The 27,902-nt window shown below is 53.9% G+C and overlaps 9 protein-coding genes across 9 annotated transcripts; 8 read left to right on the plus strand and 1 right to left on the minus strand.

The window, feature by feature from the left end:
* Positions 1-6,192: 6,192 nt before the first annotated feature.
* On the plus strand, positions 6,193-7,749 carry M406DRAFT_237346 (uncharacterized protein; the record flags this gene model as incomplete). The annotated part of the gene is made up of 1 exon (XM_040916058.1): positions 6,193-7,749. A coding segment is annotated over one exon (1,557 nt), but the record flags the coding sequence as incomplete, so codon positions are not given.
* Positions 7,750-8,211: 462 nt separating this feature from the next.
* M406DRAFT_104555 (uncharacterized protein) lies at positions 8,212-8,904 on the plus strand. Its single transcript, XM_040915105.1, has one exon. The coding sequence runs from the start codon at positions 8,466-8,468 to the stop codon at positions 8,769-8,771; it is 306 nt and encodes a 101-aa protein (XP_040770933.1). The 5' UTR covers positions 8,212-8,465; the 3' UTR covers positions 8,772-8,904.
* Positions 8,905-10,529: 1,625 nt separating this feature from the next.
* On the plus strand, positions 10,530-11,982 carry M406DRAFT_65324 (uncharacterized protein; the record flags this gene model as incomplete). The annotated part of the gene is made up of 4 exons (XM_040924927.1): positions 10,530-10,566; positions 11,017-11,124; positions 11,269-11,549; positions 11,722-11,982. 4 exons carry the CDS (start codon positions 10,530-10,532, stop codon positions 11,980-11,982), a joined length of 687 nt encoding a protein of 228 aa, XP_040770934.1.
* Positions 11,983-12,337: 355 nt separating this feature from the next.
* On the minus strand, positions 12,338-15,748 carry M406DRAFT_283658 (PFU-domain-containing protein). The gene is made up of 3 exons (XM_040918524.1): positions 15,329-15,748; positions 14,155-15,247; positions 12,338-14,082 (listed from the first exon to the last, which is right to left on the minus strand). The coding sequence occupies exons 1-3, from the start codon at positions 15,371-15,373 to the stop codon at positions 12,791-12,793; spliced, it is 2,430 nt and encodes an 809-aa protein (XP_040770935.1). The 5' UTR covers positions 15,374-15,748; the 3' UTR covers positions 12,338-12,790.
* A 218-nt stretch (positions 15,749-15,966) lies between these two features.
* Positions 15,967-17,655, plus strand: M406DRAFT_297281 (uncharacterized protein; the record flags this gene model as incomplete). Its single annotated transcript, XM_040919304.1, has 2 exons — positions 15,967-16,647; positions 16,721-17,655. Exons 1-2 carry the CDS (start codon positions 16,506-16,508, stop codon positions 17,653-17,655), a joined length of 1,077 nt encoding a protein of 358 aa, XP_040770936.1. The 5' UTR covers positions 15,967-16,505.
* A 13-nt stretch (positions 17,656-17,668) lies between these two features.
* On the plus strand, positions 17,669-18,364 carry M406DRAFT_358658 (uncharacterized protein). Its single transcript, XM_040923964.1, has 2 exons — positions 17,669-17,761; positions 17,827-18,364. The coding sequence occupies exons 1-2, from the start codon at positions 17,711-17,713 to the stop codon at positions 18,133-18,135; spliced, it is 360 nt and encodes a 119-aa protein (XP_040770937.1). The 5' UTR covers positions 17,669-17,710; the 3' UTR covers positions 18,136-18,364.
* A 570-nt stretch (positions 18,365-18,934) lies between these two features.
* M406DRAFT_51677 (uncharacterized protein) lies at positions 18,935-20,980 on the plus strand (the record flags this gene model as incomplete). Its single annotated transcript, XM_040924454.1, has 1 exon — positions 18,935-20,980. One exon carries the CDS (start codon positions 18,935-18,937, stop codon positions 20,978-20,980), a length of 2,046 nt encoding a protein of 681 aa, XP_040770938.1.
* Positions 20,981-22,439: 1,459 nt separating this feature from the next.
* Positions 22,440-25,047, plus strand: M406DRAFT_297286 (uncharacterized protein; the record flags this gene model as incomplete). The annotated part of the gene is made up of 4 exons (XM_040919305.1): positions 22,440-22,635; positions 22,760-23,376; positions 23,510-23,862; positions 23,962-25,047. The coding sequence occupies 4 exons, from the start codon at positions 22,440-22,442 to the stop codon at positions 24,275-24,277; spliced, it is 1,482 nt and encodes a 493-aa protein (XP_040770939.1). The 3' UTR covers positions 24,278-25,047.
* Positions 25,048-25,090: 43 nt separating this feature from the next.
* M406DRAFT_343596 (FAD/NAD(P)-binding domain-containing protein) lies at positions 25,091-26,938 on the plus strand (the record flags this gene model as incomplete). Its single annotated transcript, XM_040921890.1, has 2 exons — positions 25,091-26,361; positions 26,923-26,938. 2 exons carry the CDS (start codon positions 25,091-25,093, stop codon positions 26,936-26,938), a joined length of 1,287 nt encoding a protein of 428 aa, XP_040770940.1.
* Between the last annotated feature and the right edge of the window lie 964 nt (positions 26,939-27,902).

The raw sequence follows: 27,902 nt of genomic DNA on the forward strand, positions 1-27,902 counted from the left end.
CTGCCCTGCAGAACATGGGCAGGGGAAGTTGTTGGGTTGCAGCTACTTATTTTTGCGCGGCAAGGGCCAATATCAGGTTGTGATGCCTACTATGCGCCTCAACCCTAAACCGTCACAGTGATGTTTACAACACTGCCAGGACTATGTTTTCGTAGACTTTTGCCCAAAGCAACAATAGTGATGTTACGGCGCTTGAAGAGACTTTCGGGCACTACAATAGGGCCGAAATCATGCATCTGGCAATCTACGAAACATGTTACGCGCGCAAAGATCTCTTAAATTGCTTCGGAATGAACGCCATCTGCAGGTATCACGCGTTCCGAGTCTCCTTTCTTTTGCTCCTCCTCCCAATCGTACTCGAGTATGTTCTTGCAGCTCAGGCTGCTGTTGGCCAACCAGGTCGGCCCGTGACTGGCTCAAACTCCACAGAGGCGTCTTTGGTACCGTGCCTGATGCCAGCTATGTCAAACCATTCACGCACTTGTGCATGGCTTTTTATGGAGGGAGGCTAGTCCGTGATGATCTACGGGAGTGCTGGAAACTGCAGGGTCGAGAAAATTTGACATTGTTGAGCTAGACGTTAATTACTATTCCAAATGAAGACCTTGCGTTCTCATATTACTTTTTCCTGGTGTTGATTAAACCCGGATACCGTATTTAGTGTGATGCAGTGTTCTTTTGCATGGGCACAGCCCCCGTTGCACCGTACTATCAAAGTTGCTTCTTTTGCGGGGATGAACTTGCCTAGGCTTAGTTCATGAACTTGAAGACCATGATTCAGGACATAGTTCATGACACATCCTCGAGCAATGAACATCTGTGGCATGTTCACGTTGTCAAACCATCTAGATCCGGGGAGAATTGCCATGCCTGGGAAGGCAAGCAACAGCCGAGACATCTCCTTCTGTCTCATTTTACCTCTGTGCTTCCTGTATCCCTTTCCCCCAGTCCATTGGTACTTACGCTGAAATTACAGAAGGAGCGGTTACACACGGGCCTATGTCGAAGGAAAATCTCGCCTGCGGATGCCTTTATCTCAACCCTCGAGTCCACTTACGAACATCCTGGACCACGCAGCTCAGGTCACACAAGATGTGCCGCGAGCGGGGGCTTCTTCCCGTGCTCTAATTACTGGGGCTCTCTCTCGTGACTCATAGAGGGATGAAGAAGAAGATGTATCATAATTGTTATTTTCTTTTTCTTTCCCTCCTCTTTTGTGTAGGGGATGACTTCCCGCCCTGCTTCGTGCCTAGCCGTGGCCGTGGTGGCGATCATTGGGCAGCATTAGGTCTTACCACCGCAGAACAAGAGTCCCGGGCTGCTGTTCTTTTTCGAGGTGAGGTCTAGCATTCATTCCTTCTCTTGTTGCTGCCATCCAGGACACAACGCGAGAGATCCAAGCAAGACTCGTAGATCGCATCCACCATACATGCCGAGCTTCTCGAGACATCTGAACAGTACCTTCAGGCGAGCCCTGGGATGACAATGAGTTGGGTGTGCACAGGGTGATGGCCCAAGGACAACGCAGACAGGAATGGCTTGATGTCGTGAAACACAATGATGCGGGAAATGGTCTGACCTGGGCAGCGAGGAACATTTTCCAAATGAGTCTGAGCCTTTCCTTTTTCTAAATTCTCTTGGCCGGCTTACATCATTATTCTAGATTCGGACAAATCATTTGCAGACCAATGATAAGTCTAGATCCGGGCAAATAATTTGCAAGGACTGCATATCGCGGTCAAAGTCACATCTCAGCCCCCCCCCCACTCTTTTTCCTTCTCTTTCTCTGTGTGTGAAATTGTCTCACGGGGACGGCCCGGCACACAAATGCATGGTTGATCCTCTTGTTTCCCGTAATTTTCAGTGATCCTGCTCACAATTGTGGGAGCGTTCACAGCAGGAATGGCCCTTGAGATCGTGGATTCTCACAGTAACCGAATCCGAGAGCTCTACTTCTGTGTTTTCTTTCTTCGGTCTTCTTCTCACTTTCTCATCCCTCCTCCCCTTCTATAGCCCCACCGCCTTATATTGCCGAGTCACTGCGATGTATAGGCGTATGTAATGCAACGACATGTTGTATCTTCTTCACTTTTTCTTTATAATGTACAGCTGTCATGACAAAGTGGTGCCATGGCCAAACGATAAGCAACTGCAACAAGACGGACAGTGACCAGGCAAGTAGAGATGGCCGAAGTACGGCCCGAGCTTTCATGGAAGATCCCCGCTTGTTGACCGGGCTTAGCAGAGTATCGTATCCTAGTGCCCGGATTGGGTCGAAACTTGTACGGACAGCTAGCTTCTGACAGGTGCCAGTTGCGGCTGGAGTAAACTTGGTGGTTGGGCCTAGGCCTGAACTTGAGGCCTGAAAGCCTGGTGGTCTGGGACCTGGACCTGGGACCTGGACCTGGGGAGGGAACTCAATTGCGAAACCGAGGAAGGAAAAGGAAGAAGAAGAAAGAAAAAAAGGAGTCGAAAACACACCAATTAATCAATAGGAAACTGTTCGTAGCTCAGCCGTAAAAAAAAAGAAAGAATCAAGAGTGCCCGGATAGCTTAGCATCCGTTAGCTTAACATCCATGTTGGCAATTCCGTCTCCTTGTGAGAAATTATCTCCCATCCTTAGCTGTAGATCTCTCTCTGGACGAGAAGTATTATAATTCACCCAATTGCGTCTAGACTCATGTTCTTCAGGGTCTCCCTAGGTTGTAAGTTCCTGAGAAGGGCAGCACGCCGATCTGCCAGGTGAACAAGGCTGATAAGATGAGCATGCCTTCAGCTCTGTGTACCGTGGCAATATTCCCTGGCCCACGGAAGCAACCCGAGTCGCAGGAACAATTGGGGCCATGGGGCCGTTCGTTCAGCCTCCAGTTCAAGGCTCCTGATTCTGTTACCATACATACCATGGAATTGCAGTACTGTGTGCTGCGACAAGAACATGGGCTGTCTCGCGGCGGGGGCATGTAACATGCGTACGAATTCGTATTTCATCCGCGCCCTACCCTGCAGGGCCAAAGTCCGTCACCACCTCGGCCGACTCGGGCCTCACCACGCCTCCGCTCCCCCCCCCCCCCCAACCTTTGCTTGCTCTGCTGCGCGTTTTCATCTCCCAGAGGAGCGGTGAAAATATGAAACAAGAGCGACATGCTGGATGGGAGTGATTCTTTCTATTTTGAACAGAGATTACGTGTTTGTACGCCGAGAAGTTTCAAAAGAAAATGGGTACTGTACCATAGAACCTTTATTGAATGAGGGGACTTTGTGAATGTTGAGTGGATCAATTGATTGAAAGTGGTTGCCGCGATGTTTCTCACTTTCGGCTCACACGGCAGGGGCACGCAATCTCTCAGGGCTGGTCAAGCGTTGATGGCCATGTGCAGAGGCGGGAACCCTCGCTAGATGATAACCCGTGCCGGCAGAAATGGGCCCTAGATAAAGGATAAAGGATAAAGAGAGAGGGAGAACGAGGATCAAGACTATTAACAGAATAGATTAGCGTAGGATGTCAAGTCAATCAAGTCAGGCAGTTGGTTCTGTCGGGTCAAATGCAGACTGGAGTGATGGGTAAGCCTGTGCTTCTTTTGCTGCACGGAAATGAAAGCCCAGAGATACGTTTCCAAGGACCATATTGAAGAGAAGAAGGGAAGGGACGAAACAAGGAAAGGAGAGAAAGAAATAAAAAAGCGAGGGAAACACCAAAAACACCCATAGTTCCGTCCTGTCTTCCGAGTTTGCGCATGATGTGGGATGACGTTGTGTTTGGTTTTGGTTTGGAGGAACATAATGCTGCCGGCTGGAAACAACTTGTTGCCACCTAAAACAGCCGCCCAACCCGCCCGATTAATTCGTCTGAACTTGGGTATTTGCACATATCAACAATTGGCCGAGGTGTGAAGTTTGGACAATTGTCGATTTGGCCAAGTCATGCATCATCCTATGAGTACAACTGTGGTGGTCTGACTGGTTGACAGCTGGAGACTGGATCCTTCCCCCCTCTCAACAGCACGTAATTCGTAACTGCGTGTTTGCCGCTACTGTGGTGCTGGGGCCTGGATGAGGCGAAACCAAACCTCGATAGCCTGCCATAATACCCTAGTTGTAGTAGGTCATGGGGGGGGGGGGGCGGGATGGGGAGCACAGTAAAACGCTAGCAGGACAGGGGGTACCCGCCCAGGCCCGCAAGCTCCCGAGGCTGCCCCATCACTGCTCATCCACCCTGGCCGACCTGCTATGGCACACTACTGTATGGTACAGCAGGAACTGGGGGCTATGCCTGACCTGCCTGGGTGGCCCCCATCCCCTCCCTGTACGGAGTGGTGCGAAATCCCATCAATCGATGCTGTGCAGGAGGTCATATGCGTGTGCGTGATATGGTAGCATGCAAGATGCTGCAGGCTACGTCGTAGGGTCCTGTCCCTGTGCTCCGCCGGCTTCCGATCGTACCTTTGTAGACCCGTGCTGGAGACAAGAAGTGAACTGACTAGTCATCCAGTACTGACTTTGCGTGGTCTGGCTCTGGCTCTGGCTCTGGCTCTGGCTGTGGTTCTGGCTTAGGCAGGCACAACTCATACATACTCACATCCCCTCGGAGACAAACACGCCTTTCGCCTCTCTTCTCACCCAATCTCAACTCTCCACTTCCACTACCCTAGCCCTTTGCCCCCTCCCCCTACCACTAGCAACGCCTACAACAAGCCCTGCACGCTCCTTCGCCTCAGATTGCGACCCCCAGTGCACAGGCCAGACCTAACCCCAACTGAACCTTGACCTTGACCTTGGTCCCTTTTCTCCTCACCTGGAGCCAACTTTACTGAACTTACTACCCGTCTTCGTCATCATCGTTCATCTCCTTGTCTTGTTTAGATTCTTTTTCCAAACTTTCTTCTTTCTCTTCCCACCCCCGTTCCATTCCCTATTCCGCATTCTCACCATCCCCCCCCCCTTCTCTCTTCCCCAAAATCCAAACGACATCATCACAGACTCTTTACATCGATCCTTTAATCTCTTATCACCAACTTTGCCTACCCCGGCTTCTTTCAAATCTTCCCTCGGCGCGACTTTTTTTATTATACGATTTAACCACCCCCCCGATTCGAACTGGTCCGTACCACAGTAATGTTAATCAGAAGCCTTTGACCGGACATCCCCTCTCTGGGCAGCGAGGTTGTCTCGGACGGTCTTAACTTGTTTGTCGAAGACCTCACCGAACGAGAGGACGAGATTGGGGCTGAAAGTACCTCACCCGGGTTTCTGCTCCAAACTCGTGTTGCCCACCCAACAAACCCACCTACCCCTACGGGCTAAAACGAAGTTGTATTGCGAGGACCATCTTCACAAGGCAGCCCTCCTGCCCCCTTCAGCTGTCGACTCGACCCCCCGAGACGAGACATTGCCTCAGCTCAGCCTTGTCTCTGTCGTTTCTTCCTCGGAATCGGGACATACCGCCACGCCGACCCCCCTGGGCGTTTTCTCTTCTCCTTTGCATCCGACGTCTAAGACCATTATCACCACCCTCGAGACTTTGAATTCCCTCTTTCGTCTTTGCAGGACCAGCCCCGTTCTGGTTCTGCCCCCCTCTTGGACAAGCTGGATTCGTACGTCTCTTCGTCCCCGCCGCCCTTGATCACCTACGGGTGTACATGATTCTATTTGCCCTGTGCCGACCCTTACTACCCCGTCCCTGCATACGTCAGCTGGAGGGAACTTTGGCTTCACTGTTCCCTGTCTCACGCTATTTGTAATGGTTCACATTCCTTGTGTGAATCATCAAACATATACTTCCTGCCTTTTCCAGCGCGGTACAATGCTAGCTTCTAGTTCACTGCTGGGTACCAACACTCTGGAAGCTGGACAACACAGTCTCCGTCTCCCCACCTTGAACAACGCCTTCACGTGGACTCGCAGCTTCACAGATGGAAGTGCAGACAGCTAACTTTGGATGGCGCAGCTTCATGACTGTGGCCTCAGGATGGTCACAATTCCATCATGGCCCTAACCCGAGCCCAGCCTCGACGTCACAGCAGATAACCCGACTCCGCTCCCAATCCACCGCGACAGGTCCTCCCATCAGGTCTCTCTCCGCCTCCGCCGTTGTCAAGCCGCGGTCAAACACCCAGAGTTCGAGTATGACGGCCGATGTCTCTTCGTTTTCGTCAGGGGCTCGATCCTTTAGTGGAATCTCGGAAAACGATCTCGACCTGACTACAATCCCCGACCCTCGGAGCAGATCTATAACGCCCTCGAATATGGATGGCGCTTCCACCCCACAGCAGCAGCACCCGGAGCTGAGCGATGAGGTCGCGACGTTGAGCTCGAAGCTTGTCCAGGCCATCAACCACCAGACCACCCTCGACGATAGCTTGTCCGAAACGCAAGCCGAGCTCGAGAGGGCCCGCGAGCAGATCAGGTCCATGGAGGTCCAGCTCGACAAGCAGAGAGAAATGTTGGTTGGCGACATCTGGATTCGGCGAAAGTCGGTTGAGGCTGAGAAGACTAACCTGTTGTCCAGGATTGCGGAGGAGAAGCGACTGCGCCTGGAGGCCGAGCACGAGAAGAAGCGGATCGAACAGGAGCTGGAGAACCTGACGACGGAACTGTTCGAGGAGGCCAACAACATGGTCATCTCGGCCAAGGAGGAGTCGCGCAAGGAGCAGGACGTCGTCCAGCGCAAGAACGACCTGCTCAAGGCCCAGCTGGCTGACACCGAAGGCCTCCTCAAGTCGCAGCAGGAACAGCTCATCGAGCTGAAGCGGGTCATGGAGCAGATGAATGCCGACCGGGACGACCAGACCGCCACCACGACCCCGTCCTCGCCGGGCTACAGCAAGTTCGACGCGCGTGAGGATGATACCCCCACGTCGGAAATCGGTTCGCAGTCCGGGTTGTCCGACCTGATCACGCCCTCCTACCCCACAAGCTTCACCCACCTCCTGCAGCCCATCCTGCGCACTGATATCAACGCCTACCAGGACTTTGCGAACCTCTGCGAGACCTCGAGGAGGGCGGCCAGCCGACCTCCCTCGGGCACCCACCCCACTCTGGGTCTCGGCCTGATCGGATCCAGCGTCAGTGCTGCCTCTGTAGGCATCCACTCAAGCGCTTCCACGGCCTCATTGTCCTCGGCTGGATCACCGGCAGCCTCCTCCACGTTCTCGCCGCAGACACCAAACACTCCTGCTTCAGCACACAGCGTTGCCCCGTCATTGCCGATACCCCCTCTGAAAGATACGAAGTTTTACAAGCGGGTGCTGGCAGAGGACATTGAGCCCACCTTGCGGCTGGACAGTGCACCGGGCCTGTCATGGTTAGCCCGCCGCTCGGTCATCGCGGCCATGTCGGACGGTTCGCTAGTTGTGGAGCCCGTGCCGACAACGGGGACCTACGCCATGCTCTCGAAACCCCAATTCTACCCGTGCTCGCTCTGTGGTGAGAGTCGTAAGGACGACCAGTACCTGCGGCGATACCGGTTCCGGACCAGCGAGAACAGCTCCTCCCAGCGTTACCCTCTCTGCAGGTACTGTCTCAATCGCGTACGCGCCACCTGTGATTTCCTTGGGTTCCTGAGGATCGTCAAGGATGGACACTGGCGGACGGACGACGATGATTCCGAGAAGGCTGCGTGGGAGGAGAGTGTGAGGCTGCGTGAGAACATGTTCTGGACTCGCATTGGCGGTGGTGTCCGTCCCATCATGCAGGGCTTCCAAGCACACACACACAGCGTTGTTGAGAAGAGCCCCCGTCCGAGCCGGGACGAGAACGTTCTTCCTCTACCCGATAGCAGAGCGGGATCGATCCGCGATGAAAAGGTTGACCAAGATCAGGCACAAGAAGATGAAGTGACGGATACCACCACTCTAGACGACGAGGACAAGTCCGACGAATTTGAGACCCCCTCGGAAGAATTGACGCCCGAGGCCTCATTGACTACAGTCCCCGACGCTCGGCAAGAGGCGGAGGAGGAGCAGGAGGAGGAGCAAACCACAACGAAAGACATCGCCCCTGTGGAGGAGACATTGCGGAGCAGGCAAGACGAAGTCAAAACCATACCCAGGCCCCCACGCACACCATCACCCAGCGACAGCAACCGACTCTCGTCACAGTCGCTCACACCGAAGTCTTTGAAGTCCAACAAGAACATCTCGTTGGATATTCCAAGTTCCCCTTGAGGGGCCAACTCACGATACCTACTCGCTCTCTATCCCTCTCCTCAAACAAAAGTAATGAGTTCACATACACAAACTCTTCAAATCTATACGTTTTAATAAAACGAATGCGGCTGCGAGCAGGGAAGCATCGGATCCCGGCATTCACAATTTTCGGAACGGCACATGCAATGTGGTATACCGGACCTTGTTCGTTCCAGGCGTTTTGGAGCTCTTACGATGAACATGCCGCCAACCTGTTCACCTTTGGAAGACACACGAGCCTGTGATTACAGTTTCTCGCGCACGATGCTGCGGCATCAGCCATGACGACGGCGTGCGCATCTGGACCGAACAGACAGGCTCGCAGACAGACTACGCTAGAAAACCTTCCCAGGGAAACAATTTTTTTTTTTTTTTTTTTTTATCACGATCAGCCGTCGACAAGATCACAGATACTTGACGCAAGACGTACCGGCTGGCCTGGACGGATAGATGGGCATAGAAACGACAGGAAAGCCATTCTGGGCAAAGGTTGGGGAAGGAGGCAAGGAGCGGAGAGCGGTTCATTCTCATGGCTGTGGGTTGGTTGGTGGCGTCCGTCCATTGGTAGGACAGGACAGGATGGATAGAGCGGCGAGACATACAGAGAGAGCATTCATCCAGCTCTTTATGTGTGTTGCCCCATCCCAAAAATTAGTACTTTTTAATTATACCAGAAGACATGGCATTACTGCGTTCTCCCAAGAGGGTGACGCTCCCTTCCATTCTGGCATTGATTTATTTATCTTTCCGCATGGTCGAGATGAGTGTACTAGGGATAAGCTATGAGCAGCAGCCCCAATCCTGCATGGTCTTATCGCGATAAGCTTTATCTTCTTGGTGAGAGCAGTGCAAATGCTTGGGCGGGAAGGAGCTGTCAGCCAACAGTTACTTGCAAGTAATTCTCGGGCCAATCTACACTACAGTAGAGGATGATTCCTCATCATCGGCTTTGAACAAACAATCGTTCATTTTCATGATTCCTCCTGTTCAGTCACCCTGCAATCACTAGTTGGTTTCCTTTGGTTTCTCCCCTTTCTGTTTCTTCTTCTTCCGATGGGCAATCGTTGAATATCCTAAAAATATACACACATGTACGTCGTCTGCAAATCGGAAGACACTGAGCTCATGCGTGCCGTTGCATCCGACTACTGTCTCAGTCATCTTGTCAGTTAGTCCACAACAAGCCAGAGATCCTTCTCGAGGTCGCTGTGTTGACGATCACTTCCAGATTGAAAGCAAAGAAGAAGAAGAAGAAGCATCGATCCATTCATCATGCATGGATGGGGGTGTGCAAGCGGGCGGCCCCTGGTGTCCCGGCATGTGAGCGAAGAGGGGATCCGGGCGCTTAACCTACATCGCCCACTGGTTGACCACGGCCCCACTCTTAGTCTCGTCTGCTTATGTACGTGGGCCGAGCCGGGGGCGTGTGGTAGAGAGGGGAAGAAGAGGCTTTGTGGCGAGAGTTGAGTTTGGACTGCCACTTTGACGGGGCCTTTTGGAGAAAATGGGTCTGCTTTCGCCCCTTCAGCTTTTCAAAAGGCGATGTGCCGGATGGTGATTCTTTATTTGAGACACAGGCACAGGGCCGGTCGGTGTCAGAGATGAAGCCTTACTGAGGCACTTGTCTGACAGGTTCCAGCGAGTACGTCGACACCGTCACACGCTCTCGGCTGCTCTATTGGTTCGAGGTTTTTGATGATGACTGACTGACTGGCTTGCATGCATGCATGTTACATAGTAGCAATGGACTGCTATTTGGGGAGGGACAAGGGAGGAGAAAGAGGTGGGAGGTGGTCTATCAGACTATCACCTAATCCCTCCGCCGATGGGCCCCCAGCACTCTTCTTGGCGGTTCGCCTTTCCCTGGGAAACGCCAAGCACATCACGACAATTGGTCGAGCATAACAGGGGGTCCAGGATGCAGGCGGCACAAGGGTATTGAACCCCCCCCTGTCAGACGATCTAACTGGTCGAGTGTGCACATACAACGTCGCCTAGACCCCCGTTCCTGTCTTTTACTATGGTCCATTAACTCTGGTTCTGCTCTTCCAGACAGACTCTCTCGGTTCTCCACACCCTGCTGCAAGCTGCAGTACTGTACCTCTCTCGCCCGGCGGTTAGAATCTCTGTCGAGGGCCCATGCCACCTCGTTCCCCTCTTTCTCCTCCCCCGTCCGCTCCGCTCCAGATGCTGCAGCATGCTACCTCAATTCACTTAGCACACTTTCCATGGCGCGTTGCCCTCTCTTTCCCATTCGACGCATGCCATAGGGTGGTTTTTTCGTCACCCTCGCCTTGCCCCCCCCCCCCACCCCATGTTCCCGACCCACGGAATCACGGCAGAAAATGGGCATGCACACATATGTAGGTAGGTCAAAGGTGGGTGTGGACGATCAACTGGGCTGGGCTCTCTCTCGCATATTATCTAGACCGTCGCCCGTCCTTTTTTTCCTTTTTTTCCTTTCTAGTTTGCCTTGCCTTGCGTCCTGTAATCCTGAATTTCTGTTTTCCGAAATTATTGTACAACTTCAAGGGTCATATATTCCATAAACGACTCCATCCAGACGGCAGTACTCTTCGGCCACCCGACGCCGAGTAGTTTCGCGGACTCTAGCAGCGACACTACCCATCGTTCATCATAGCCTCGTTACCGCAGAACTGCCTAGGCACAAGCCTTGAGAGCACGAGAACTTGATCCCAGGCTCTCTCTTTCTCTCTATCGAGAACAACACTACCTCACGACAGGCTCTCGCGCTGCCTTTTGCTTCTACGGACACGTCCATACTTTCCAACATGCTTTCATCATCACCAATACTTGCGCTGCTCAGCGCAGCAGCAACATTAACATCTGCACACACCGTCATCACATATCCAGGGTGGAGAGGCGACAACCTCATCACCAACGATACCTTCCCTTATGGCATGCAATGGATGTATCCATGTAAGTCTTTATTTCCTTTCTTCGACAGCAGTTCTGGTCTCAACCCTGGAGGCAATCATTTAAGAAGCTGTACTGACAAGAATGAACGCAATCAAGGCGGCGGCCACCCAACAACCACAAACAGGACCTACTGGCCCACCACAGGCGGAGCCGTAGCCCTGCAACCAGGCTGGTTCCAAGGCCACCAGACGGCCTTCATGTATGTCAACCTGGGCTTCGGCACCGACGGCCCGGACGGTGGGCCGCCCAACATGAGCTTCCCGATGGTGTCGCCCTTCCAGATCATCGGACCCTCCGCGAACCCGTACCCGGGCACAATCTGTCTGCCCCAGGTACCGCTTCCCGCCAACACGACCGTGCAGGCTGGAGATAATGCCACGATCCAGGTGGTGGAGATTGCCAAGCATGGCGCTGCTCTTTTCTCGGTGCGTATTTTCTTCTACTTTTTTATTTCTCCTTCAACACTGCCCATCCCCCCCCTTAAGTCCTCGACCTCCAGTCAGGACTTGGGGGGTGGGGGAGGGCAATGGGGAGGAACAAACAGAAGGATCTTGAATGGAACAGGCTGACTGACTCTTGTGCTCTACCACACTCCAGTGCGTCGACATTACCTTTGCTGACCCCGGCGACGCCCGCATCCCCGACGTCAATTCCTCCAACTGCTTCAACAGCAATGACATGGGCTTCGCCGACGTCTACACCGTCGTCACACGCGAGTCCAACGCCAACCCCAATGTCACCTCGGGCGCCGACGAGACTGTCTTTTGGTACTTTGGCAGGCACAACGGCGCCAGGTCCGTGTGGAACTATATCGGCTTGGCCCCTGTTGTTCTGGGGGCTGCGTGGTTGGTACTCTAAGAGGGGGGGGGGGGCGCGCATGAAAGGAAAGAGAAGACAAGAAAAAGGGGGGGCAAAGAATGGTGGTGGGGAATTGTGAAATGGACATATGATGAATTTGGGCCATGAAAGGAATTATTATATTTTTTTTCTGGGGGGAGCTGTAAGGGGGCATTTTTTTTGGGGTAAATGGCGTTTCAACTGGGCTATGATATCTCGGGCGAATTTGATTTCATCGTTTCTCTCCCCCCCCCCCCCCCTCCCCTTTTTCTTTTTCTTCTTCCTCATCCTCCAATCGTTTACCAGAAGCTCATACACTGGGGAGCCTATAATGTACATACGTCAGGCAATGTGACGATGGCTTTGGGGATTGTTTGCCAATTTGGATAGATCGAACATGATCCTTCTCATATTCATTCATTCGTCCGTTCATTCGGCGATTCTATGCTGTATACCATGAGTGGTAGGGCCACAGGCTATGTATTTTGTCTGTCTGCTTTTTTTTATGGCTGGCTGTGTGGAGACAACACATCGGAGGCAATATATACTTGCCCACACGAGCTTGTTCACAGCCACACCTGTTACAGCAAGGGTTCACAATGCCTGTGCCCATTCTTCATGTTTCCTGCTCAATTACCACATCATAGTCTACACCTATCCATGATACAATGGTATTCATGATCACTATCGTCAACCACACCCCTCTATTTGCATCCACCACCACTTTAAAGAAGAAGAAAAATGGGTCTGGAGCACTAAAGGTCATGACGAGAGCACCAATGTCACCTGTCACAACACCCTAAATGCCATTAGAACACTCCGGAGGCTACTATAATATCTTCAAGCACTCGTTGGCGATCGCCCTGATGCGCTCTTCGGGGTTCTTGTCTGCCTTGATAGCGCGGCGGACAACGTTCTCTGCTGACAAGCTCTTCAAGACGTCTCTGGTTCCAGCAGCCGCCAGCGTGCCAAGCGCGGCGAGAGCGCGGTAGTTCACCTCAGCATCGTCCTGACCGTCGATAATTTTACACAGAACCTTGGCCAAAGAGCCGAACACCTCAGGTGTGACACTGACGCCACTGGGGGCTGCAACTTTCTTCCTGGACACCATGTAGCCTAGCACGGCGTAGTTCAGCGCGGCGGTGGTGACGGCTATCAGGACACCGCGGACGTCAGGAAATCCGACCGGTCCCTTGAAGGCGTTGTCGTCAAGGCCGACCACGCTCTGCATGTGATCGACAACGATCGCAGCCTGTGCATAGGCAATTTTTCGACCGTCATCCGATGCGAACAGGTTGGCAATGACGCGAAATGCCATCATGGCGCAGTTTTTGCTGAGGGCAGCTCCGGCACTGGGGTGGAATGCGGACTCGAAGGTGGCATCGATGATGCTCTTGCCGGCCACAGCAGCGAAGCTCCCCACCGAAGACGACGTGACGAGGCAGCGAAGGAGATCCAGGCCTGGCATTCGGTCGTTGTCGGGCCAAGTATTTGCAATCTTGAGAACTAGGGAGATTTCATGCTGGTTGGATTCCCAATTCACCATGGATGTTGGAGTGCCCGCGGCCGGGAGAGTCGCCGGCACGGTGCCAATCGCTGTGCTGATCTTTTGCGCCAGCCGCTTCAAGGTGTCTTCCTCTGCTGGGTTCAACGCGAAATCCTTGCGCCCCGACGAAATCATAGTCGCGCTTGTAAGAAGGATCTTCTTGACAAGGGGCTCGATCTTGATAGCAGTTATCGTAAGGTAGTTCTCCTGAGGGAGAATCTTCGGGCCGGGTGGCTGCTGAGCCGAGCCTTCGTCGCCTGGCTGATATCGACCGGTTCCGAAGTCACCAGGAGCCGGGCCCGAGTCCTCGCCCAGGGTGGCACCCTTTGTGTTTTCGACAATAAAGCCCGCGACTTGGTCGATATACGAAATTGGAAGCTCATTGTCTCCAATAAACTTGGTAGCCGCCTCGTACGGGTTCTGAGACAGGTTGTATGGGAGTTTCAGGGTCGGTGCGCCTTCCTGGATATCGACATCAAATACGTAGTCGTAGGACTGGCCATTATATTCCTGCTTCTTCCCGCTGCTTCCAACAGCATCGACCACGGTCCCGACACAAATCCATTGTTGCTGGGCTGTAGTATACGAGTCAGAGAAGAAAAGAAGAAAAAGGCTACAACACGTTCACAGAGGTCGGATCTACTCACCCATGGACCATTGGTGCGCCGTGACAGAGCCATTGTCCTCGACAATCATCTGAACTTGACCCTCCTTGGTGCCCGACTTGGTCTTGAGAAAGTCGCTGCCAGGAAGTTTCTCCTTGTTGAGTCCGTCCACCTGCTGTTGCGGAATGGACGAGGCCTTGACGGATTCATCGAAAGCAGCTATCGACTCTGCACTCGCCATATCGGCCTCGATTCTCGTGAACACGCGGGCCACGCCATCGCTGCTTCCCGCAACAATGTCGCCCGTGCTCTCGCACACTGCCACAGACCATACGGAGATGGCTGGGAGGGTAATGGTTTGGACACACTCATAACCCCGCCAGATTCTGATGGTTCGGTCCTCGCCCGAGCTGACCAGCTCGCCCGTGGGCAGCGAAGCGAGACTGTAGACAAATGAATCGTGGCCGTGCAGCTCGCCCATGGACTGGCCGTTGAGCTTCCACAACCGGATCACGCCATCGCTGTGTGCACTGGCAATATCTGCACCGCTTGCATGGCCCTTGTTCACCTTGGCAACGGCGCGCACGACACTTGTGGTGTATATAGTGGACTTGGGCTGTATGTGGCGGTCAGGGCTCGATTTGATGTCGTAAATGTTGATCTTCTCGTCTGCAGAGCCCGTCACGACAGTCTCTTCGGTCAGGGCCAACACCCCCCACACACTTGCGTCGTGTCCAACCAGATACTTGCCAGGCTCCCACTTGCCCGTGAACCAGACGATAGCCTGTTTGTCCCAGCTTCCCGAAACAACGTATGAGGCTTCGGGGGAGGTATCGAGGGCGCAGACGTTGTGGTCATGGCCGACCAGAAGGAATTCTGCATGGTTAGGTCCAGGCTGGGCTCCTGGCTGCCTGACTTCGATTAAGGCATCCTTGCCGCCAGCCACGATCAGGCCCTCTTTATATGTAGCGTCGGGATAGAAGTAGGCGACAGCATTGACAAAATCTTGGCCTTCAGTCAGGACTGAGCCCTTGAAGGTAGGAGGTCGAAATTCCTTGCGTCGCCAGACTCGGACAGTACAGTCACGGGAGACAGAAATGACTGTGTTTGGGGATGGAAAGGTAACGCCACGGACCTAAATTAACAGCAAGGAGGAAGGGTCAGCTAGGCCGGCCTGAAAACTCATGTCTTTCAGGAAGAGGAGAGGGGGACTCACATCAGACTTGTGGCCTACCAGCTCAGCTGACAGCTTAAACTCCATAGTGCAGGCTGAGAGTATACAAGTATCTCTGGCTTGAAGTATTGCAGGTTGACGGAGGTGTTGCAGTTCGATGTGTAGAGGTGCTATGATAAACACAAGGATGAGTTGTGACAATGGCCACTTGAAGGATAGCAGTTGTTAGCTAGGTGGCAGGGAGGAGAGGAGAGGAGGAAGAATGGCGTTTGTTTGTTGGGTTATTGTCTGGAGGCGGCGCGCTGTGCGTTGGTGTTTGTGGCAGAGGAGCAGTGAGGCCAGTCTGGCTCTAAGAATAGGAGTTCTGAACAACAAAAAGGGATCAGTAACTCTGCTGCAGTTGATATCAGACAAATGAGGCACAAAAATGATTGGAAAAGCAGCTCTAGCTCTTCCCCAGCTTGCCAGCTTCGCATACTGGTACAACAGAGGTGGATGGTTCTGCTGAGGTCATCGCGGGGCCAATGGATACTATTTGCACCCCTGGCTGCTGGATGAGGGGTTAGGGTCAACAGGGGTGAAGGGTGGAGGGGCTTATCTTATCTTGGACTGGACTCCCCGCCGAGGCAAGGGCTGGCTCAGGACCCTCTTTCTGCCAAAGATCTTGGGCCGGAGCTGTCACTTCCCACCCGCAACATCGTGCCTGCGTTGTCCTTCAGTAACAAACAAACTCTCGCCCCTCCTTCTCCTCCCCTCCAGATTTGACCTTCTCTCTTCTTCTGTTTATTTCTGAGGACAAGACCATAATCATACACGAGCACCTATCCGTTTCTTGACGACTGCTACGACTCACGATCAAAAAAGAACTACAACGCATAATCCTGCCCATTCTTCTTGGCTCTTCTATTTTTCTTCCCCCCCGCCCCCCTTCCAGTTGCAATTGCGCGCCTCTTCGCTTGTCTGGCGTCTCCTTTGGCATTTGTTGATCATCTCAAGTCACCTTGTACACGGAACACACACTCTCATACACAAGGCCTACTGCTTCTCGCCCGGGCCATCCATCGTCTTCAATCATACACCGCATTTTGGCTCTCTGCTGGACAACTTCTTCTATCAGTAATACCAAGCTACTGGAGCCTTCACAGTCCCGACCACTCTTACGAATCGCTCCGTCTCTGCAGCACGTCCCGTATTTCGCACTGCCTTAGCATCATTCGACATGGCGTCTGATGGAAAGACCGAGGGCGAGCCTCGCCAGTATCTGCCCCTGACCTGTCACGGTCACTCTCGACCCGTTCCCCACCTGAGTTTCTCCAGCTATGAGCGCGGCGGGGAGTACTTCATGATCTCCGCTTGCAAAGGTATGTACTATAACGCCCCATTTTGGATCATCACGCTAGACAGCAGACCCTAACGTTTGGCCCTCACATGCAGATGGTAATCCCATGCTTCGAGATGGTCGTAACGGCGACTGGATTGGTACCTTCATCGGCCACAAGGGTGCCACCTGGCAGGCCAAACTCAGCCCCGACAACTGCACTGCCGCGTCCGCGTCGGCCGATTTCTCCGTCAAGATCTGGGACGCCCATACCGGCGAGATGCGCCTTGTGCTCAAGCACGACCATGTTGCGCGCGCCGTGGCGTTCCCTGTTAGCAACTCTGACATTGTCGCCACTGGAGGCCACGAGAAGATTCTACGCATCTGGGGCCTGAACAAGGCGGATTATCAATTCCGCGAGGATGTCACAACTGAAGAGAACGGGGCCCTCCACATCCCCCCTTCTCTGGCTTTCCAGGTCGGCACCGCTCACCCCGACACCATCAAGTCTATCGTCTGGTGCAACGAGGGCACGATTGTCACTGCTGCTGGCAAGACGCTGCGCTGGCACAATGTGGACAAGCGTGATTGTTTCAAGGAGCAGACTTTTGACTCAGAGATCAAGTCCTGTGAGATGGTCTTCCTGGCCCCCAAGTTCGCTGAACCTACCGATCTCGGCGAGGGTCGCCCCATCCTGTGCGTTGCCGCTGGCAAATCGGTTTATTTCTTCTCGACCACCGATCAGCCCGAGGAAATCAAGAGCTTCAACCTGAAACACGGTGTCGCCAGTGTCTCGCTTGACCTGAAGGGCAGAAAGTTCGTTGTCGGCGAGGAGCCTGGCACCTGGGCTCGCGTTTACGACTGGGATGGTCGTGAGATCGACGTCATGAAGGGTCACCACGGCCCCATCTGGTGCATTCAGTTCTCGCCCGACGGCAAGCTGTACGCGACCGGCTCGGAAGACGGGACGATTCGGATGTGGAAGAACTGTGCTGAGGAGTATGGACTGTGGCGCGACCGCAGTACTGCAGTCTCGGAGCGGGTTGAGTAGGACCATCGACCCCCTCTGGTGACCACGCACTCGGAGAACGATCAGCCTCCATCACATGAAGCTGATGGAGCTGTTCTTGTCCTCACAAGACCTACAACCCGGGCCAGTCTTGTTGGCACTGCTCCCGGACCACTCAGCGAGATCTCGGCCAACGTGGCTCGGATCCCACAGGTGACCATTGCAGAGGTCAAGGGTGGGCTGACTGATGGCAAGCCTACTGATGGCAAGCCTGACACCGAGGATTCCCCCTCTCAGTGGCGGATGGCGCTGTCTCCTGTTGCAGAGGAGCCCCGTAGCCCAGTCAAGTGCTTTCGTCGAGCTCCGCGTCCCGAGGGGTACCTGACCCGCCGACGCCCCAACCCTGCCATGCCCTCCACGGGCTCACCGACCAAGTACTCCAGCAAGCCTGTCGACCCTGGCAGCCAGATGCTGCAAAACTTTCTCGACCGGCTGGACCAACAGGGCCTGTCTCATGATTGAGTACTTTTGGTGCCTGCCATTCGTCTTCTGCATTGTAGACCTTAAAAAAGCCAACGGGATCATCATCACGTCTCTTACATTACATGCAGGACCTTGAACGTCTTAGACTTTTGGAACGGCATGGCCTCGATACCATCATCTTCACTGGTGAGGGAAGAAAGCACTAAGATAGATGGGCTGAACCCAGATACTTAAACATAGAAAAGGAATAAACACGTTGAATATCTCGAACCTCCCCCAAAAAAATCATGATGCGTGATTTGACCTGTCCTTGCACATGTGATTCCCCTTGTCCGTTATATACTTAACAGTCATCTTCAATAATCTGACGATATGATGAGACAGCCCTGGCCATGATGGCTTAGGTGGTGGGGGGGTGGGGGTGGGAGTTGCGCAATGGGACCCTTCAGAGGACCTCTGTAACCCTAAGCGCGGGCGGGCCGAGGAATGGCGTCGCGCCTAGCCTGCGCCTATGCGCCCACCGCGCGCGTCTTTCCTCGGAAGCTGTTTCCTACCAGTACCTTATAATGATCCAACACCTCTCTCTTGCACGCCCTCCTCAGCAACTTCAGTGTCTTACAGGACAACAGTCCAACCCCAACCCCCCTCCCCCGTCCAACAGGCACACGGCCCTGGCAGAAAACATCCCACTCTTTATCCTGCCGTTTATCTAACAAAGCCTTGTCCACTAAGAAGCACTCCTCAACCCGAGATTTGGTCCACGGGCGATACAAGACCTAGATAATAACCGCGACTCCAGCATCAGTCCAGACGAGCACATAAAAGCCGAAGGATAGTTATGGCTACGGGAGATGCGGACGAGATGGACGTCGAGGAGGGTGGAACGCTCAACGGGGACGGAGAAGGGCAAAAAGCAATAAGCGACGAGGCGCAAGACAAGGGCGAAGGAGCAGCAGATGGCGCCGCGGAAGCAGTAGCAGACGATCCCACGACACGTGTGGAAGCTGGCCCTTCTTCCACCTCTGATGGCAAACAATCCCCAGTCCTGAATTCATTATACCCACTCGTCCGTCCCGAAGCCCTCAAGGCGCGTCTCTACGACATCGTCCCTACCATGGCCGCGCCCCAGTCGACCTCCATCAACGCCATCGCCATCACCCCTAACCTGCGGTACTGGATGACGGGCGGCAGCGACGGCTACGTGCGCAAATACGACGGGCCCGGCACCATCAACGGGAAGCAGCTGCTGACCGTCGCCCAGCGCCACCCTTTTGTGGACAGCGTGGTCAAGGCGGGCATACTCATGAGTTACTGGGAGAACTTCGAGCCGGCACCGCCCGAGAAGGGGAGGAGCGCGGGCAATGACGAGGACAAGACGCTCAGCCCCGTGTACAGCTTAGCGGTGCACAAGGACGCTCTTTGGAGCTTGTCTGGGCTGGAGAGCGGTGGGATCAACGTACACAGCGTGAGATACGACGAGGGTAAGGTCATACATGTGATCCCGGCGAAGCATGGCGACCACCTTGGCCACTCCAATGCTGTGAGCGTGCTGCAGCTCACGCCCGATGAGACGCACGTGCTGAGCGGCAGCTGGGACAAGAGGCTCTACGACTGGGACCTGAACACGGGCACCGTCGCGACCAGCTTCGAGGGGAGCGGCGGCCAGGTCTCGGCCATTGAGCTGCGGCCGCAGTCCGGCGCGCCCATCCCTGCCGAGGCAGCCGAGGAGCCCTCGTGGGGCGACACCCAGAGGGGCAGCAGCAGGAACAAGGGCTTCTTCGACGACGGGACGAACGGGACTGGCAACGACACGGGCTCAGCAGCTGAAGCAGATGGAACAGGCGACGGAGAAGGAACCGTAGGCTCGGACCACGAGTCCCTTTTCGGCAGCCCGGGAGGCTCACTGTTTGGTGATGGCCAGATAGGCCAAGGAGGAGGCAATGCGTTCGGCGGTGACGATGATAACGAGTTCCAGCAGGCCATGCTGGAACCCCTAGAAGGAGAGCAGGGCGCTGCAGCGGCTGGCGCGGCTGACACGACCATGACAGACGCGCCGCCCGCAGAGGAGGCTGCGCCTCCAGCACAATCACAAGAAAATGTAGATCCCACAACAGATCAGCCAGAGCAACCACCCGCTGGCGACGCAAACGGACGGCCACGCACAGCAGACAGCACGCAGGCAGATCCCGCTCCACAGCAGCAGCAGCAGCAGCAGCAGCAGCAGCAGCAGTCACCGCAGAGTACAAAGAGTCGCCGCCGCAGCAGCCAGATTAAACCATTCAAGCCGACCTCGCCCACCCTCGTCTTCAACCCGCCGCCAGCCCTACAGAACGATCCCAGCCAGACTGCCCAGAGTACGTTCATGGCCGCCTCTATCGACGGCGCGCTCCGTATCTGGGATCGGCGCATGGTCACGCCAGTCGCGCGCATCGGCACTAGGCCTGGTGTGCCGCCGTGGTGCATGGGTGCGTGCTGGTCGCCGGACGGGAACATGATCTACGCAGGCCGCCGCAACGGTACCGTCGAGGAGTTCAGCATCCATCACGCCCGCGGTGGCTACCCAGGCTGGCAGCCCGAGCGCTCCCTCAAATTCCCCGCCGGCTCTGGCGCCGTCAGCGCGGTCCGTCACATGCCCAACGGCCGCCACCTCGTCTGTGCCTCCCACGACATCCTGCGCCTGTACGACCTCCGCGCCCCGACCACCGGGTCCAAGCACGGCTCCGTCCCTTTTCTCATCATTCCTGGCCCACCCAGGGCGGGTGTCATCAGCCAGCTGTACGTTGACCCCTCGTCAAGGTTCATGATCACTGCTGCCGGCACGAGGGGGTGGGAGGGCAGCTCCACTGAGGTCCTGATCGGGTATGAGATCGGGTGCACAAAGTGAAGAGAGAGAGAGAAAAAGAAAAGACTAATCTCAGCTGTGATTTATACCTTCTCTCTCTCTCTCTCTGTCTCTTGCTTTGTGTTTACAAATATACATGTGTGTATGTGTGTGTGCCTGAAGCACATGCATCGAGATGAGACAGGAAAGAAGGAAACCAAAAAGGTATAGTGGAAGACATAATTTGACAAGGTGTTCTGGAACAGGGTGTATGAAATTGAGGAAGAGGAGAATGACGAGGGCGTTTCCGGTTGGTTCCTAGGGAATACCCACACTCATGCTCTTGTTTGCTTGCTTGCTTTCTTGGTTAGTCCTCTTGACAAATTATGGAAGCTCATATGTTTTAGCTCAGTCATGAAATACTTGTCACCTCTGCTCTGTGCTTCCAATTTGATACTATTCTGCATTTCCTATATTGGATGGGGGAAAAAAGCCCAGGGACTAGCAATGAAGATCTTTTTCTGAAAAGACTAGTAAACTTGATGGGTTGAGTTTGCACAGAATAGGTCTCTCCACTACTTTATATAAAACAAGGCCATCTAGCCTTGCCAGTCCCCAGCAGTCTTATAGAAAGCTTGCCATGACTCCATGGAGCAGATATGCACAAGTATGATATCTGTCAATGCTCGCAAAACCTCAGGTATTGTTGTATTTGTTTTTCTCTGCTCAGAAATAACTCTATCCGATGCCTTGGGCGCCACTCTGTAATACTGATCGTTCAGGGGATCTCATCTTGTATTTTCCCTGGCTTAATCCATCGCGCGCGAGAGTACCCAGTTGCCAAGTCGTTACCTCCTTACTTGCTACCAAATCCAAGCCCAGCACCGTCAGTGCTGACTAACATGCTTCATTGTCTTCCGACAGTGCCTTGCTTCCTTTCCCCAAGATTTACTGCTTTTTCTCGATTCCAGGCTTTTAGGCTTCGGAGAAGAATCAGGTGGCAGCCTGAGGACCAAAACAACAAAGGCCAGGGCTAACTGCTTTCACAACCAGATCTCGCCCTGCGAGGACAAAAGACCACAGTCAGCCGAAACGACGAGAGTGGAGAATACAAATTTCCGCAAGAGAGTATATGTAACACAAGATACTGTGTCGGACCATGACCGCCGACGCCGCAGCTGTTCGTGTGTGCCGATTCCGCGGCGCAGTCAGAACAAAACAGTGAGAGCATCCTCTCAAATAAGCAACGCCATTCCAGCCCTGACGAATTATGTTATTTGTCGTCGGACAACCCGACGTCCGCGGAGGAGAGGATTGGCTGGCCACGAGCCGGAGTGGCCGACCCAGTCCGATCCCGAAGTCAAGGCTATCGTATAAATATGTTGGCTAACACGGCAGATGGTGCACAAATAAGAGAAGGAAATGCAAGTCAGTGTCAAGGTTTCTCACATCATATTTGGTACAAGAAAAGAAAGAAGAACAAACAAATCGTGCCATCCACATCACTCCTCAACACGCCATCATGTCTTTCTTCACCGAGTACAGTTCCACGCACCAGTTCGACAGGGCTACCGACCTTCACCGACACCCCTTGACCGGAATCAATGTGCTGATAGTGGGCGCTGGGCCGGTTGGCCTCTTTACGGCACTCGAGTGCTGGCGCAAAGGGCACACGGTCGTGGGCGTCCTCGAACGAAGTCCTACCCCAAGCGCCGCAGGTAAGCAGACATAAAATGACCAGACAGGCTGGGGTCCTTCTCCTCCGTCTTCCTCTTTTGTGGATTCTTTGTTCTCTGTCTGTGTCAACATTATGATCTGTTAACAGATCTTGGATTCCTACAGGTGATTCTTTTACCGTGCTTGGAGCGTATATTGAGCGGTCCTGGCCAGCCCTGTTCAGGTCCTTCGAGCAGGATTCGGTCGACCTTCTCATCTCGTATCATAAGATCACAGGAGAGAAAGTTGCGGGCCCCGAGCAGTTTCACCTGAAAGAGATTGCCAACGGGCGGCTGGACGACGACGGCACCCCAGGCCCGAGCAGGCTATATCGGATCAACCGGCCCCTCCTGGCCGCGTCGATGCTGGCCCAGGCACAGGAGCTGGGCATCCAGGTCAGCTTTGGCAAGCGCGTGGTCGACTACTTCGAGGAAGAGGAGAAGGCCGGGGTGATTTTCGAGGACGGCTCAAGGCAATCTGCAGATGTCGTGGTGTCTGCTGATGGCGTGGGAACCAAATCGCACAAGCTGATCAGCGGCCACGAGGTCCGGGCCATGAACAGTGCACATTCCATTTTCCGTGCTGCCTATCCCATCGAGCATGTCACGGCGGATCCAGAGCTGGCCGAGCGCTTTCCTCTGCTTGATAATGGGTATGGCCACTTTGAGCAGTGGAGGGGTGAGAACCTCGTGATTGGCGTGGCAAGGTTTCCCAAGGAGATGCAGTGGTACATTACGCACAAGGTGAGATTCCCCCTCTCAAGAATCTAATGTGTTATTACAAGGACTGTTTGATGAAGAAGGAGGAGGGGGGAGGAAGAAGAGAAGTAACAGGAGCATAAATGTTTTCACTCATTAATTGTGTTGATTATTATAGGATACGGTTGGCACCTCGAAGGAATCCTGGCACAACTTTGTCACCGGGGAACAAGTGGCAACATTTCTTTCCAACTTCCCGGAAATCCCAGATGTGTTGAAGAAACTCGTCAGGACTGCGCCCAAGGACTCCGTCGTGGACTGGCAGCTGCTTTGGCGGGACCCGCAGCCGACGTGGTCCTCGCCGCTGGGCCGGGTCGTCCAGGCAGGCGACAGCGCTCATACGTTTGTTCCTTCATCCGGCAGCGGAGTCAACCAGGGACTAGAGGACGCCATCTCGATAGCCACCTGCCTGCAGCTTGGTGGTGGTACTATAAAGACGGGCATGTGGGCCAAAGTGCACAACAAGCTGAGGTGAGTTAACTACTCTCCTTCTCTCCAACAAGACAGACCAATATTTCCACACAAATTGGCGGCTAACTTGTTTCTCTTCTTCTTCGTTTTTCTTTTTAGGTTTGAACGTGTCTCCTGCTGCCAACTGATGGGCTTCATCAACCAGAGCCACTTCCTCAAGCCTGAATGGGGCACTAATGTGCTTGCGGACCCAAAGAACTACAGACCCGAGTACGGGTGGTGGGTGCTGCGTCACAACCCAGAACGATACGCCTATGTCAACTATGGGAATGCATTCCGGAACCTCGTGGATGGGACGCCGTTCCAGAATACTAATATTCCTCCTGGCTACGTCTACAAGCCGTGGACGCTCAAGGACATCTACGATACGCTGGCGGAGGGCAAGAAGCTCAAGTTTGATGGCGACTGGTCCTAGACTTTTTGTTTTGTTTTCTTTTTGTCTTTCTTTTTATCTAGCTCTCCTCTCACTTTTGTCCTTTTTGTCGTTTTCTCTCTTCTTTTTTCTTTCTTTTTTTCTCCTTTCTTTTTGCATTTTTCTTCTCCTCGTGCGAGATCTCAGCCCACGAACTTTTACTAGTATGAACTACACATTTCTGGCTCATGCTGGGGCTGGCCCTCCTTTTCGTGGTTGCATACTTTTGGCCCCTTCGTGTTCCCCTTTTACCATAGAAAAGTGAGAAGCTCAAAGGCCAGACAGAAGAATTGGCTGGAATCAAGGAGCAGAAAATCCAACACAGGATAATGACTCTTGGTCCTTGCCCAGATGAGGTTAGTTGATCCATTTTCATATGGAACCCCCTGAATAAAATAAATTCTGGGTCATGGCCAATTGTCATGACGGCGGATCAAGGATTGAATTTGAGTCCGAGTCCATCCGGGCCCGTCTTACCGGGCGGCCTCGGACAAAATATGCGAGTCACACGAAGGCATCGTTGTCCAACACTCTTTTCTCGGGCCCGAGGCAGGGGAAAACCGGGTTTTGCATAATGTTTTTGATGCTTTCTATTTCATCATGCGATGGTCCTGAATCTTGTTTGATGTGGTCTTTGAAATAAGGTACATAAGCCACCATTTCCCCCTGCTCAAGCACTCGTCATGGAACTCGGTCAGTTGCTATCAATTACTTTCATAGTATAATTACTGAGAACTCTCGAAGCAGAATCCCAATTTTCTTTATTCACCACCAAGCCTTGTTCATCCTCCATAGCCTGCCCACCACAACAGCAGAATGTCCAACAACCTCCGCGTCCTCGTCGTGGGGGCATCCATCGCAGGCCCCACAGCGGCATACTGGTTCGCCAGGGCCGGCGCCCAAGTCACGATCATCGAGCGCTTCCCTCACCTCCGCAAGGGCGGCCACAACGTCGACCTCCGCACATCAGGCCTGACAGTGATGCGCCGGATGTCAGGCATGGAGCCCGCCGTGCGCGCCGTGCTGCACGACATGGAGGGCCTCAGCTTCGTGCGCGACGACGGCTCCCCCTTTGCCGTGATGCGGGCGACGGGCGACCCGAACGCGCAGTCGGTGGTGTCGGACTACGAGATCTTCCGCGGCGACCTCGCGCAGGTGCTGTACGACCTGACCAAGGACGACGACCGCATCACGTACGTCTTTGGCGAGCAGGTGCGGGCCATCCAGCAGCACCAGGGGCGGGCCCAGGCCACGGTCGAGTTTGCAAACGGGCTGCCGGCAGCCGAGTTCGACCTGGTCGTGGCCTGCGACGGGGCGACGTCGCGCACGCGGGCCATCGGGCTGGGCTGCGGCGTGCGGGACCACATGGTGCCGCTCAACAGCTGGGCGGCCTTCTTCACCATCGGCGAGGATCTGCTGCGCGGCGGCAAGGTCGGCAAGGCGTACAGCACCGTGGGCGGGCGGTTCGTGGCGATCGGGCCGGACCCGGCGGGCGGCAGCAAGGTTGGGTTCATGGGCATCAAGCCGCGCGACGGGACAGACGCGACGCTGGCGTTTCGCGAGGCTGCTAAAAAGGGCGAGGGCGCGCTCAAGGCCTACATGGCCGAGCGGTTCCGCGGCGCCGGCTGGAAGGCCGATGTGGTCGTGGACGGCATGATGAAGGCCGAGGACTTTTACGCCAGCGAGCTTGTGCAGGTCAAGGCGCCGACCCTGTCCAACGGCCGGTTCGTCCTCGTGGGCGACGCGGGCTATGCCCCTGGGCCGACGGGGTGCGGGACCAGCCTGGCGCTGACGGGCGCGTACGTCCTGGCCGGCGAGATCAACAGGCACAAGGGCGACGTCGATGCTGGTCTCAGGGCTTATGAGGAGCGCATGCGGCCCATCATTGAGGATATGCAAAAGATCCCACCGGGGGTGCCTGGGATCATGGCGCCACAGACGGCCTGGGGGATCTGGGTGCGGAATACCCTGTTTATGGTCGTGGCCTGGGCCATGAAGTTCAAGAGGGTTTTTGCCTGGGCTAGTCGGTCGTTTGCCAGCTCGTTTGGAGGGGACAAGTATAATCTTCCAGAGTATGAGTGGCAGAGGTCATGAAGGGAGGATTGTGGCCTGAGAGCATTCGAGGTGTGTGTGTGTGTGTGTGTTTGGAGCAGAAGCATGCTGTATCTGATTGTGCAGCTGTATAATATTATTCACTAGGACTCCAATACTATGATTCCCCACTGGGGTATTCTTTCCCCTCACGGCAATGGTCCACTTGTTTGAGATCTCCCAGAGATCTTGCGCGATGTTGTGGAGTTGCTGCGATATGGAATTCAGTTGAACAGGTGACATAATTCTCGTACACATCAGAACCACTTTGCCTAGCTTCTGAGGGCAAAAGAGCACAATCTCAAACTCACCAGTGGTCATAGACAATGAACGAGCGCTTGAGTTGGTTCGGGTTTTCCGTCACGAGCGGCAAACAGCAAACAAAAACACCAAGATCAACGGAGCGTAGTGCCCATTCTCGTCTTCCTCTCCGGCACAGGTCCACCGAGCCAGATCCACAAAATAAGCTATCATTTAGCAGCGGCTACAAGTAGCACGATAAGGCATCATCCACAAGCCTAAGTCCTTGGACTGCCAAGTCTGACGGACAAATCAAGCCTCTGGCAAAATTAAGCTCAGAGTATTGGCGTGGCCTCACTGTCTACAGATGACAGTTAGACCATGCACCAGCGTATTCACCGTCCCACTGCCGTGTTTGGCTTGTCTGTAATAGTTTTAGGCTCCCTTGCAACCACGAACTTGAGCCATTCTCATGGGAGGAAAAACACAATTGGGGGCGTTCGTTGGCCCACTTAGCCCTCTCCTCTAGAGTGACACTGCTGCAATGTATGACATCCTCACTTGAGCCAGGGATTGTCCCACAGTGACAGACCGCTGGGTCATCTTATTTTACGCACTACCAACCTTTTCAACGACCCTGGACTGATGATTGGTTGCAGGTTTCATTCAACCGTGAAGATGGAAAGGCATCAAGGTGTGGGTGTGGAAAAGGTGAAGGACTGGAATGGGTCTAAACCCTCGCTAACTCAGCCCTGTGTTGTTACATACTACTGTACGGTACTACGGTAGTACCAAACTGCACACACCCTTGGGTGAGTGATCGTCCAAAGTCTGTGTATGGTTCGTTCCAGCAGCACGTCCGCATGGCTTAGAGGAGGCTTAAGAGCTGCAGTGAACTCATTTTTGGGGAAGGAGGGGGGGGGGGAGGTGTGCATATGTGTGTGCATGTGTGTGTGTGTGTCTATTTTGGTCCAGGTAGTTGTAGCAATGAAAGAGAAAAAAGAAGAAAAAAAGAAGAAAAGAAAACAGAGGAAAAGGAAAACCGTTGTCATGTGAGCCAAACGCTGTGCGTTGCAATCTGAAGGCTCAAGTGCATTTCTTATGCTTAGAGACACGGAGATTGCAAGCAACCATTTCAATCTTGATGGAAATTAGCCATATAATGGAAATCCTAATCTTCAGCATTGAAAGAGTACAAAAGTTTGGCAATAGTATACATTCTCTCGGTGATGGGGAAAGATCCTTTGAGAAGAAATAATTTAGGTTTAAAAAAAGTACGAGTCGGGCTCGGTTTCAA

This window comes from Cryphonectria parasitica (genome assembly GCF_011745365.1).
Source record: "Cryphonectria parasitica EP155 unplaced genomic scaffold M406scaffold_11, whole genome shotgun sequence".
NCBI classification, from domain to species: domain Eukaryota; kingdom Fungi; phylum Ascomycota; class Sordariomycetes; order Diaporthales; family Cryphonectriaceae; genus Cryphonectria; species Cryphonectria parasitica.

Coding starts and splice junctions, on each gene's coding strand:
- M406DRAFT_104555 (XM_040915105.1), top strand. CDS start 8,466: ATGACGACGGCGTGCGCATCTGGACCGAACAGACAGGCTCGCAGACAG.
- M406DRAFT_283658 (XM_040918524.1), bottom strand. CDS start 15,373: ATGGAGTTTAAGCTGTCAGCTGAGCTGGTAGGCCACAAGTCTGAT. Junction 15,248..15,328: donor TGGTAGGCCACAAGTCTGAT/GTGAGTCCCCCT, acceptor CTGTTAATTTAG/GTCCGTGGCGTTACCTTTCC. Junction 14,083..14,154: donor GGCGCACCAATGGTCCATGG/GTGAGTAGATCC, acceptor CGTATACTACAG/CCCAGCAACAATGGATTTGT.
- M406DRAFT_358658 (XM_040923964.1), top strand. CDS start 17,711: ATGAAGCTGATGGAGCTGTTCTTGTCCTCACAAGACCTACAACCCGGG. Junction 17,762..17,826: donor AAGACCTACAACCCGGGCCA/GTCTTGTTGGCA, acceptor CGGATCCCACAG/GTGACCATTGCAGAGGTCAA.